Here is a 12,281-nt window from a genome sequence, read left to right on the forward strand (position 1 = left end):
GTGCTAAGGGTGTTCCCTTCTACTTATACTAAGCACCCCAGTTTGGGAGGGCATACTTCCCCTAGTGCTAAAGAATCAAACTCAGTACTTTAGACATCCTAGGCAAGTACTCTACTACTGACCTAGAGCCAAGCTTGGTGAGAAGAAAAGAGAGGGCATGGTGGACCCTTTTGCCCCCAGCACAGACATTCCATGGCTCCAAGCTGGGCTGCAGATCTTCTTTAAAGAAGTTTCAGCAGCTTTAGGCAGCAGCAAGCACAGCGGAAATATGGAGCTAGGGTCTCCTGAGGGAGCGGAGGTCTCCCCACCAGTTGTGGGGACTGCCCCCCCACTTTTGTCCAGTACCCCACTGCTCCAGATTGTGCTGTCTTTGAGAGGGAAGGCCACAAACATTGTAGTTCTGGTCACACATTTCCCTGGTTCTGCTCCGTGGAACCTGACTGTTCCAAAGCCCCTCAATGTTCACAGAGACCATGAGTAGTGCCTGGTTTCCTGGGCTCTGCCCCTCCGGGATGTCCTCCTAACCCACAGAGTTCCTTCCCTGCCCAGCTCAGCTCACTGTCAGGGACTGGAGGGTTCCCAGAGCCTGGCCTGCTTTCAGAGTGCATGACAGAGACTGGATGCATAGCATCCTTCTTCTCTCACCCGGGGCCAGGAGAGCACCTGATGGTCTTCCTCCATTCACATTACCTTCCAGGCCTGCAGTAGGCAATGTCAAGCTCCCTGTGACCTCATTGCCCAGGGAAGTGCCAGCAGGAGTCTCCTGGAGAAAGTTAGGGAAACAGAGGTGGGCGGCACCATCATCTGCTGGGTACCCACCTTGATCCATTCCATTTAGCTTCCACCTCCCTTTCCCTGGGATTAGTTGGCTGGGGCTTGTGGAGGGCTAAGTCATGTGTCTGTGAGGACCTGAGGCTGCCTGACCTCAGGGAAGGAATTCAAGCTCTCAAAGCCAAAGGATCACTTCCAAAGTGGCGACACAAAAATGATGTCCCAGGAAGGCTCTTAGCAGAAGGCTGGGCTCAGAAGTATATTTATAAACCTTGTGCACATGATCCCATGCCCTTGGGCGAACTACTTTGTGCCTTGAGACAAGCCCTTTGCTTTCTCTGGACTTCATTTTCCTCCTCAGGTAATATCCCCTGAAAGATGCTTCAAAGCCCGGTACACACACCTGTAATCCAGGCTCCTTAGGCTGAGGCAGGAGGATCACAAGTTCAAAGGCAGCGAAGGCAACTTAATGAAATCCTGTCTCTAGATGATAATAATAACTATTTTAAAGGGTCCTGGGGATGTAACTCAGCAGTAAGATTGATGGTCTAGCATGTTTAGGCCTGTTCAAGCCCTAACGCTAAAAAAGAAACTACTTCCTGCCTCAAAAGCAAATTTCTTATGCCCAGAGTTGTCACACTGTCTCTCTGAGCTGACTGTTCCCACTTCCAGAAGTCCCCTCTCCATCCAAATCTTGATAACCCTTGGTGCCACATAGGTGTGGCCAGTCTAGGAAGGGCTCTGGAGGGCATTCCCTTCACATACTGTCTGGCAACACTTTGTCTACATACTGGCCAATGGTCAGAGTTCTTTTGGCATCCTGAGAGGCTCGGAGACATGGCCTGGTCAGGGGAATCACTAAAGCCTGCAGCACCACCCAGGGGTATCCACACAACTGCAGTGTGGACGTGGATTGCGTGCCATGCTGCCCCTAGTGGTGGCTCAGGGGAGCGCACTTTCCCTCCAAATCCAGAGTTAGCTAATAAAATACCCCCACAGAGAGCCCTTCTGCCTGGAGCCCACTATTGACAGGTTTTCTTTGTCCCTTCTTCCCCTCTGTCATCTTTGCTGTAGCTCTTGGCAGTGGGTCACTTCCACTCAGCTGAGTCCCACTTCCCTGCCTGTATGTATGATGCAGAGATCATAGACTGTACTTATCAATGGGCCAGGGAAAGGCCTTGTTGGCACCTTTGAAAGACCCCGTTGTCCCCCTTTTTATTGTCTATAGAACAGTCCTGGGTCCAGAAATAAAGCTTCCTGGGGGAAGCCGCGGCTTGTTTGTTCTTTCAGTCCACCGACAGCCAGCAGTGGCCAGCTCCCATGACCCAGCCTCCGCCTTTGTGGGTGTGGTTGGCAGTGGGGAGATAAAGGCCTTGAGAAAGGACAGTGTGCAAACATACTGCGTCCTGAAAGACCTCAACACTTTCCAAGCCCTGCTTCCTGGCACTGGTTCCCTTGAACATTAGCTCTTGAACCAAATGGTCTGAAGAAAGACCCAAATGCCTTCAACGTCCAAAGAAAAGCATTGATGACAGCAGAGGACATTAGGGCCATGCCTGCGATGTCCTAAAACACTGGGTGGCTGTGTGTTCTATTTATTGTGAAGCCAGTCTGGCTAGAAATGTAAAATCCTGTCAATCAAAAGAACACTGGCGTCCAGAAGCTACAGCAGATTTCCGGTAGTGCAGTCACAGGTCACCAGATGATCTTCGGGGACCACTGCGACCTATTCCGTCTCACAACAGTATAATCCTTTCCAAGTCAGCATGGCAATGCCAATGGAGCCTCGGTGGGCTCAAGATGTGGTAGCCCAAGCTAGTCCGAGTGGCTGCAACCTCTTCTCCAAACCTTCTTGCTAGAGGTCTTCCCTCCCCTCCCAGTGGCCCTGAAGGCCTCCTGTGTGTTCAGCCGGATGTATGAGGAACTAGTCAAGCTGTTCATCACCTCTGGGCCTCCAGCTATACACACAGACACGCATGCACAGATATCCACACTGCTCCAACAGCCCCACCTCTGGATCTGGTGCCGGGCGCATGCTCATACTACCTTGAAGCTGGTAGGGAATTTTTCCAGTAGCACCCTATTCCTTATCGTCTCTTCCACCTGAACTAACCACCCCACTGTGCCTCTACCCACAGGGCCTCCTGTACAGTATGACATTTGGCATGATGGGGGAAGGGAAAGAGATGGCCAAGCCCACTGGGGTAGAAGCACAAATTTCCCATGTATGCTCTGAGTCAGCTGCTGTCACTGTGCTGACTCAGGGTGAGTACTTTCCCTCTCTGGTCTTAGCACCTTGGCCTGGGAGGTGTTAGGGTTTGGTTACTCTAGACTTTGGATATTAGGGTCATAACTTTGGAAGGGGACAGAACCCCACAAATTTGGGGATATTGGTCAAGAGCCTCAGCTGAGCACTGTGGTAAGAGAGGAGCAGGAACAGGTGTCCTCAGCTCTGGACCTTAGGTAGTGATCAAGGGCGAGGCGGGAGCTAGGATGTGTGACATAAGGTAAGAGTGTTACCATAGAGAAGACAAGCTCAAGGGTGTGGGCCTAGATTTCCCTGGCCTCCTCACAGCTGAGACCACCTAGCCCTGCAATGTTCCTCTCAATCACCCTCCTGACACCCTCTGGGTGTCAGATGCCATAGACACCAGATTCACAGTTTGCAGCCAGGCTTTGGCCTGAGTCATACTGGGTGTTGGGGGGCCAGGTCCAGCCCAAGTAGCAAGTAGAAGAAAGACATAGGTAAGTACTGAAGATGTGTTCAACAGAGTCTGCCGCCTCCAAGGTCTCCAGTGGGCTTATCACTCAGGTGAGGCCAGCGCCCGTGGGGATGAACAGAAGTCAGCAGCAGCCTTGGAATCATTCTAGCTCAAGCCTTTCTTTTCTTCACAGTGTGGAAGTGTGGCACCAAGGGTCCTGGAGATGAGGTGGCAGAGGGCTCATCCAGGGCCAGTCAGTGGATCAGTGACAATGTCTGCCACCCCAGGCCCTGTTCTAGCCACAGTGTGGTCACTGGGAATCACTCCCACACAATGGCTACTATCCCTGTACCTATCTGGCTCAGGCCTGGGGTCATCCATGGGGATGAGATCTCGGCTGGAGCTCTCCCCAGCCTTGCTGGGGGCAGCTCTGAGGCCTGCCAGCTCTCCCCTGACACATCTCAAGTGACGTGGCCCGTTGAGCCTGTCAGAATGGATCCTCAGAGAGCAGCAGCATGGGTCTAATTACAGGGTGAACTGGGCAAGTACCTCCGCTGTAGATTATTCTGGCTTCCCAGGCTGGAGGTCAGACAGACCTAAGACCAGAGTCCCCTGCATATGAACAGTAACCAGGGCTGGGATGATACAGGCCTTCCCCGGGCTGCAGAGACTCACCAAGCATCCATATGGGCACAGCAGCACAAAACAGGACCAGGGTTCTATTTGCTATTTGCCTTAACAGTCAAGCCTTTCTTTCTCCTGTGAGGCAAATGCCTCCTTTCCTCTCAGACCTTGCTTTACCATACCCGTGACCTTAGCATACAAGAACGTTAGCCGCCATCCATTGACCTCACTGAGCTACAGGCAAGTGAGAATAAAATTACTTTTTTTTTTTATTTCCCAAAAAAAGTAGAGGCGGGGAAACAATGTGATACAAAGTGTGATCAGCTCCTTGTGGGTTCTCTGCCTCTGTGGAGCAACAGCAGCTGGTCTCTCTTGGCTGGGCATCCTGGAGGGCTTCTCCAGTGCAGAATAAGCCCCCTTCCAACAATTTAAATATTGGTTAGTCAGTTAGATCTCAGAATGGCACAGCACGGGTCCCCTCCTAATACAGCCGACATCCCCCCTCCCACCCGCCAAAACACTTCCCTCATGCCCTCAGCCTCCCTGACCTCCCCTTCCCTCTACACTCCTGCTTGATCCTCGCTGGGTACCCCCAAAGGCCCTCCTGAGACACCCCACCCCACCCTGTTTCTCCTGCCCTGATAGCAGCCGCCTCAAGCCACAGCTTATACCGTGGCCTTGATGGCGAAGCCTAGCTCTGCCCGAAGGGCCTTAGGGGAGCCTAGCAAGGGGCATCTGGTAAAGGTAGATTGTCCTAAAGGCCAGCCCTCTGTCACCCCCCTATCAACAAGCGTTCTGTTGGAGGTGTTAACACAACAACATCTAAAACAAACAAAATCGGAAAGAAAGGAAGGAGCCAGGTGCTGGCCATGCCGGCCAGCACGGCAGCCCTATCCCAGGGGAGCAGCTCGGGGGCTCTCCTGCAAGGTCCACGTACTCTAGACCAAGCGTCAGGGGCTGGCCAGAGGATTTGGGAGAAGGCCTGATCCCCCTAGAATCTTGGGGCTTTGCACTAAGAAGCATCTGGCCAGAGTGGGAGATAGGGCTCCAGGCTGGCCAGTCCCTCCTTCCACCTGGCCACTGCCTCTGCTGAGCCCACACAGGGGACACTCCCCCTTTGGTCCCTGGAGCTGGGTAGATGGTGAAATGGAACCTGCACAACCCCAGGACCTGGAGCTGTGATGATGGGCGTGGGAGGACTTTTCCTTGGGCACCAAGGTCTAAGCTGGCCCTGGGCAGCTGGAGGGAGACCCTACGTGCTAATCTCAGCCCCGGGAAGGACGCCCAGAACACAAAGTATGTCTTCACCCAAACAACCAGACCATAAGCTGGCAGGGAGCGTAGGGCCAGTCCTGGACCCTGCTCCACAGACCCCCAGCATGTCTGGGGGACAGAAGGGAGTCCAGACGAAGGTCTGGTGGCTAGGCTGAAAGGAGCAGAGTCTCACACCAGGGATCTGGAGGTGCAGAGGCAGGGATGTACCACCTGCTCCAGTCACCTCTCTCCTGCTCCCTGGGAGAAGGGCCTGGGAAGCAGAGGGGACAGAGCTGGGGCTGACACAGGGGAACCCCATGAGGACAGGATGGGGGTCGGGGGAGAACAAGAAAGGACGAAAGACCAAGCTTGGGGAATGTGAGCCAGCGGACACTTCATGAGAACCCTTCAGAACGAAAGCCCTCCCCTCCCTCTGGCCGTCACCCCAACTGTGCCCCTTTCCCGAGGGTGCCTGAGGACTGCTGCTTCATTTATGGAGGTACGCATCCAGCCACAGCTCCCCAGATTTCTTCAGAGAACTGCGAAGAGAGAGGAGACCAGGGCTCAGGAACCAGGATGGAAAGGGGCAGGGCTTCTAGGCAGTGGGACATGGGGGAAGTCACGCTACTCATCTCAGCTACTGACCAGGGCCTGCCACTTACCACAGCGGCTGTGGGCTACTGACTAATACTTTCTAGGGAAACCCCCAGGAAAGGAGAGAGAGGAGCTCCTCTTCCAGTCCTGAGTGGACCAGAGGTCAGTAACCCCCACTGTGAGCTAGAGTCTACTGTGAGTAAGGCCAGCCACGTGCCTCTCACCTCCTCAGCCCCACTGCATCGCCGGCCCCTCCCGATGCCTCAGCACCTGCGAAGTCCACCCCTCACCTCACGATGTCCAGCAGGGCCCTCAGCAGTGGCTTCTCCTGGTACTCGATGCCATGCTTGGTGCAGAGAGACTTCACTAGTGGGGCGATCTTGTGCAGGTTGTGCCGGGGCATGGTGGGGAAGAGGCTGAGGGGGGCAGGTGGGCAGAGTGAGTGCAATGCAGGACCCATGCTCTCCACCCCTCCCCTCTACAGCCCAGGGAGGCAGGCAGGTCTGAGGCCCTATCTGCAACCCAGGTAAGACTATGCAGCTCCTACCAGCTGTCTACAGGGACCACTAGTGATTTGTAGAGGGGCAATTCATGGGCAGGGGCACTCCAGAAAGCCATATTGGTATTGCACAGCCAGAGACAAGGGTCTCATGTTTTTAAAAAAGAAAAAGAAACAAATGTGAGTGTTATGGCTCAGGCCTGCGGCTTCATTATTTGGGAGAACAAGGCAGAAGACACCTGTGAGTTCAACTCCCAGCTTAAAAAAAGAAAGGACATGAAGAAACAGATGGGAGATGAGATGGGGAGAAAATGGCAAAAGATGAGACAAAGGCAGATGCACCAGGGACAGTCATGTGGCTGCCTGAGCACCAGACAGGCTGTCATGCAGGTCCTCAGTTTCCCAGTCAGTTAACTGGGAGTGAGTGTCTCGGCCCTGGGAGCATTATAGGACTGTGGGATGGTCTTGCAAGCTTTCTGTATCTACAAAGTGGCCGCATGTAAAGTAGCGCAGTCCCCAGGATGGCCATGTGGCACAGGACCTGGATAACAATGCCTCCAGGACACACTGATCCCAGAGCCCCTCTCCTGCCCAACCGTGTTCTCGGATGGGGCAGTGGCCTTGCCAACAAGAGAAGATAAACCTGCATGGCAGCCTTGGCCCATAGGCTGGCGACTGCCCCTCCCACTCCTTGTCTTCCCTCTCCCCCCTTGCTCCCCCCACTCCCCCGCCTTGCCGGGCCGCACTCACTGGTGCTCGATCTGGAAGTTGAGGTGCCCGCTGAACCAGTCGTTGAAGAAGGACTGCTCCACATTGCAGGTGGCGGCCAGCTGCAGAGGGGACAGCGGATAAGTGACTGGGGGTGGGAAGAAAACCAAAGGACCAAGACTTACCTCATAAAGGTCACCTTACCCAGGGTCTCAGGGCCACCTCTCTAGGTCACACTATTCTACCTGGAAGCCACAGCCCACCCAGATTCCCTGAAGATGCTTTGGAAGATTCCTACCATTCCTTCCATATTTCCTTCTGTGTTGTTTTTTAACTCAGTCTGGCCTTGGACTCCTGATCCTTCTGTCTCCACTTTCCAAGTATTAAGATGATAGGTATGGGCCACCATACTGGGTTTATTGGGTGTCAGAGACTAACCCCAGGATTGTTTGCATGCTAGACAAGCACCAACTGAGCCACCCCCAATCTTCCCACCCCCCTTTCTTGCTCAACTCTGAGGCTGCCAACGGGCTACAAGCAGTCCTAGGGAAGCCCTAGGGAAGCCCAGCACAGCCCTGGATCCACGGAGGCAGGCAAGTCTGGGTGAAGGCATGGACAGTGGGGTCAGGGCTTTGCAGGGTCCCTGTAACGACCTTTGCCTTCCCTCACCTGGCTGCTGAACCAGTCCCGGTAGTGATCAAGATCAATCTCCATGACGATGTGGTTCATCTGTGTGACCCACACAAACCAGTGGCTCTCCAGGAACCTAGAAGACGGTGCAGCTCAGTGCTGAAGCCTCAGGGTGGGGGGACAGGCAGCCCCACAGAAACAGACCCACTGTACCTACCCTACCCCCACGGCAGGTACAGGGTTCACATCTCAAAGTCAGGGCTCTCAAAAGCACAGGGGGAGCCAGCAAAGCTGGGGTACCTGATGAAGTTGAGGAAAACCAGGGCTCCCAGGATGCCATAGAAAGGGATGTAGGTGTAGAAGAAACGCACATAGTAGCTGATGGCCCAGGCCAAGTCCTGTAGGGGAAACATGATCAGACTTAACCTGCCCCACCCTACTTGGCATAATGCACCTAACCACAGAGGCATGTGTACACACCGCTCACACTGCTTGGCACAGGTGTTCAGAAGAAACCACAGCAGGTTGCTAGGAAGTTGGGACACTGGGCCGTACACGGTCAGACACTTGCCTAAACCACCTGTTCACATGGGGTTTGCTGGTGAGTTTCAGGAAAGAAATGGGATATTGGCTAGCAGGTAGCCAGGAGGTCCAGAGGATTGTAATGTGAGCCCCCAACATGTGGCCAGGTCACTGGCCATCCTCAGCCTTGCCCCTGCTCAGGTATCTGGATTGCCTTCCTTTCTTAGGAGGGAAAGGACCAAGAGACACACGCACCCCGCCCCCCCCGCCCTTTCCTGCAACCCAGACCGGGTCACTCCCCAGGTTGGACTCTCTTTTGGGACCCTCTCCCCTCCTCACATTGTCTGCCCCTCCTTGGGGTTGGCAGCAAGGTCCTAGGCTTAGATATCTCTCCTGGGAAGCCTCTGGCCCTCTGTCACAGGCTCACAGTCATTCTGCAGAGAAATCCATGTCTTTCCACTTCCTCTGACACTCAAGCCAGGTGTCTTGGCTGGACCATAGCAAGAGCCTCCCTTTTCTCTCCTGCTGATGGTTCTCACGAATCCAGGACAACCAATGACCTGTGCTCCAAGCAGATCCCAGCTCTCTGCTACAAGACCCTCCCATGTAATCCAAGTGGCCATAGAACGCTGCAGGATGCAGAAGTCCTTTTGCCTCAGCACCCTGACCCAATTCTCAGGGCCTTTGCACAAACTGTTTTTGCAGTCAGAAATACTCATGCCCAGCCTATGCTTATGCAGAAGGTTATTTTATCAGGAACCAGCCTCTCTGAGGCAGTGGGAAAACCCTGAAGAGGAGCTGGAGAGATGGTTCACTGGTTAAGAGCACTGGCTACTCTTCCAGAGGACACAGGTTTGAACCCATACAGAGGCTCACAGGCATCTGTAACTTTAGTTCCAGGTGACCTGATGTCCTCTTTGGGCCTCTGTGGGCACCACCAAAACCAAACCAAAGATCCTGAAATGACAATAGAATCTGGCACATTGGTGTCTTAGTTCAGGCACAAAATGGAGAACAAAACCAGGACCACATTGATGATGAAGACATGGCAGATCCCAGAATGACTTAGAGAACAAGGATGGCCCTAGTCAGTGCTTTCTTGGTTACAAAGAATTGAGGCTGGTCCCCAGCGCCATTCCAGGTGGTCAGAGTGCTGTCAGCTAAGTGGGAAAGGGGGTGGGCATCTCAGGAGGGCCGGGGTGGAAACAGCTGAAGCAGCTAGGAGCAGCTGAAGACAAGATGCTCAGATCTGGCAAGGTGGGGGTTTTGGTCAAGAGAAGCAGGCACAGCAAGCTCTTGCCATACTTTATCATCCTCTTTTCTTTCCTGGGCAGAGTTTGAACTCAGGGTCTCAAGCATGCTAGGCAAGCACTCTGTCACTGATGAGTGAACCACATCCTCAGCCCCACTTTAATCTATTGCATAAATGCAAGGCATAAGTATGAATGTATATGTGTGTACATATGCTAGGATGTGGTACACAGAGAGAGAGAGAGACAGAGAGAGAGACAGAGAGAGAGAGAGAGAGAGACAGACAGACAGACAGACAGACAGACAGACAGAGACAGAGAGACAGAGAGAGAGAGACAGAGAGAGGGAAATGTATGCCAGGCACGGCTTGGGAAGTAGAGGCGGGAAGCTTGTGAGTTCAAGGCTAGCTTGGGCAATACAGTGAGGTCCTATTTCAAAATTAAGTAAGTAAATAAATAAATGGATGGAGAGCCTGAGAGGTGAGACTACCAGGGTAAGTAGCCATGGATAATCAGTCCCAGGAAAATGGGGTCTGAAAAGTACCCCAGGTGGTGCTGCAGGTGCCTGGGCTGGATCGTGAGCACTCTTTCCAAGTCTTTGGGCTTCCCATCTCCATCCTCAAGGCTAGGGTCTCCCAGCCCTTGGTGTGTGCCAGTAAAAGGTGACTCTTCACCATGGGGCTTCTATGCTTTGTGGGATGTTTATCACCCCTCTTGGTCAGATGCCAGGCTAGCATCATCTTCCCACTGCTAAATCTGATAATCATAAGTGTCTCCAGGTACTGCCAATGGCCCAATGAACTGCCCAGGACCTGGTTACAGCTGCTCTGGAGGCAAGGCCTGGGAGCCTGGCAGAGTCCCCTGGCTCTGCCCTCTGATGCTCTTGAGGGACATGGTTTGATTTCCTTTCTTGCTCTTCCTGGTTGATGCTTTTACTCTTTGTGGAACAACACAAAAAAGTAGATCTGGGCTGGAGAGATGGCTCAGAGGTTAAGAGCACTGCCTGTTCTTCCAGAGGTCATGAGTTCAATTCCCAGCACCCACATGGTGTCTCACAACCATCTGTAATGAGTTCTGGTGCCCTCTTCTGGCCTGCTGTATATGTAATAAATAAATCTTTAAAAAAAAAAAAAAAAAGTAGATCTAGGGATGTAAAGATGGCTCATTTTCTCATAACTGAGGACCTGAGTTTGATCCCCCAGGATCCCCTGCATGAATGGTGATGTGTGCTTGTAATCCCAGCATTTAGGAGACAAGATCGGGAAGATTTCTGGGGCTCTCTGTCAGCTAGTTTAGCCTAATTAGTGAGCTCCAGGCCAGTGAGAGACCCTGTCCCACAGGAGGTAGATGGTGTTGCTATGGGTGACAGCTAAGGTTGTCATCTGGCCGCTACAAGCATAGGCACACAATGACTGTAACGCTCATAGCACAAAACACAGTAGCTGTACATGGGTGTACATAACATGTGCGTGCACATACATCACACACACACACACACACGCTCGAAGATGCCCTACAGACATGAGGTGCTGTTGTGCGGAAGAAGTGTAGGGAGGGAGGGTACAAGGATGTGGCGTTAGGAGTTCACTGTAGCCCTTGGCGTCAGATTGGGCAAGGCACAAGCTTGCAGTCTCAGTAATTCTCATTGTGAAACTTTGTTGTTCTCATTGATGATGTTGGGTTTTTTGTTTGTTTCGTTGTTGTTGTTGTTTGTTTTGTTTTGAGACAGCCTTATCTTGTATCCCTGGCTGTCCTGGCACTCATTATTAGACCAGGCTGGCCTCAAACTCACAACGATCCACCTGCCTCTTCCTCCCAAGTGCTGGGATTAAAGGTGTGTGCCACCGCATCTAGCCACTGATGTGATTTTAAAAGGCTAAGAACACACCCACGCTAAGGGGCCGTGCACTTGTCTGTTCTCTCCTGAGGGCAGGGACCATATTTCCCTCATAGCTAACTCTGCTTGTGGTGACCACTCCTTAGAGCTTACTCTACCAGGGGTAGGTACTTACCTTGTACAAAAATCACAACTGTACTATGTAAACCCAACCTGGCCTCCTCAAACCTACACACAGCCTCCCTCCCTCCCTGGAGGCACCTCTAAGCCTATTGTTTTAGGTAGGAACACACCCTCTATGATGGCTAATCTCGGTTGCCAACTGGACATCTGGAATCAACTAAAAGAATCACAGAAAACTGAAGCTTTTGCCCTTCGCCTGTTTGCCCTCTCTCTTGCTGGCAAGTTCGTCTATCCTTTTGCTGTGGCATTCCTTCATTGATGTTAGAATCTGATCTCTAGGGATCCTCTGGGACTCCAGCACCAAAGCAGGACTGCCGAGACATCCAGTCTCCTGGGCTGAACAATACCAGATTCTTGGCTTTTCCATCAGGGACAGCCATTGTACTACTCTGACCCTTCCCTATAAGCTGCTCCGGTAATCCTGCGTGTGTGTGTGTGTGTGTGTGTGTGTGTGTGTGTGTGTGTGTGTGTGTGCATTCATATGGTCAGTTCTGTTCCTTTAGAGAACTCTAACACACCTTCCAAACTCATACACTGACATTCTAACCCCCAGCACCTCAAAAGGCAATGTCTTCGGACATTGCTAAAGCCCTTGCTAATTTGCTAATAGAACTCGTTAAGACAAGGTCATTCCCATGGGTCCTAATGCAACAGGACCAATGTCATCCTATAAGAAAGGAACAAAGCTAGAGGTACAGCTCAGTTGG

General features: G+C 52.6%; 1 protein-coding gene across 1 annotated transcript in view; it reads right to left on the bottom strand.

Annotated features, from left to right (window-relative positions):
• Positions 1-4,342: 4,342 nt before the first annotated feature.
• Fads2 (fatty acid desaturase 2) overlaps positions 4,343-12,281 on the bottom strand; it is a 37,929-nt gene continuing 29,990 nt past the window's right edge. The window contains exons 8-12 of the mRNA XM_006993862.4: positions 8,083-8,180; positions 7,822-7,918; positions 7,195-7,274; positions 6,236-6,361; positions 4,343-5,890 (exon numbers count right to left, since the gene is read on the bottom strand). Of these exons, the coding sequence (XP_006993924.1) occupies positions 5,839-5,890; positions 6,236-6,361; positions 7,195-7,274; positions 7,822-7,918; positions 8,083-8,180 (453 nt within the window). The 3' untranslated portion in view covers positions 4,343-5,838. The remainder of the gene's footprint in view (positions 5,891-6,235; positions 6,362-7,194; positions 7,275-7,821; positions 7,919-8,082; positions 8,181-12,281) is intronic.

The sequence above is a fragment of the Peromyscus maniculatus genome, chromosome 1 (assembly GCF_049852395.1).
Source record: "Peromyscus maniculatus bairdii isolate BWxNUB_F1_BW_parent chromosome 1, HU_Pman_BW_mat_3.1, whole genome shotgun sequence".
NCBI classification, from domain to species: Eukaryota; Metazoa; Chordata; class Mammalia; order Rodentia; family Cricetidae; genus Peromyscus; species Peromyscus maniculatus.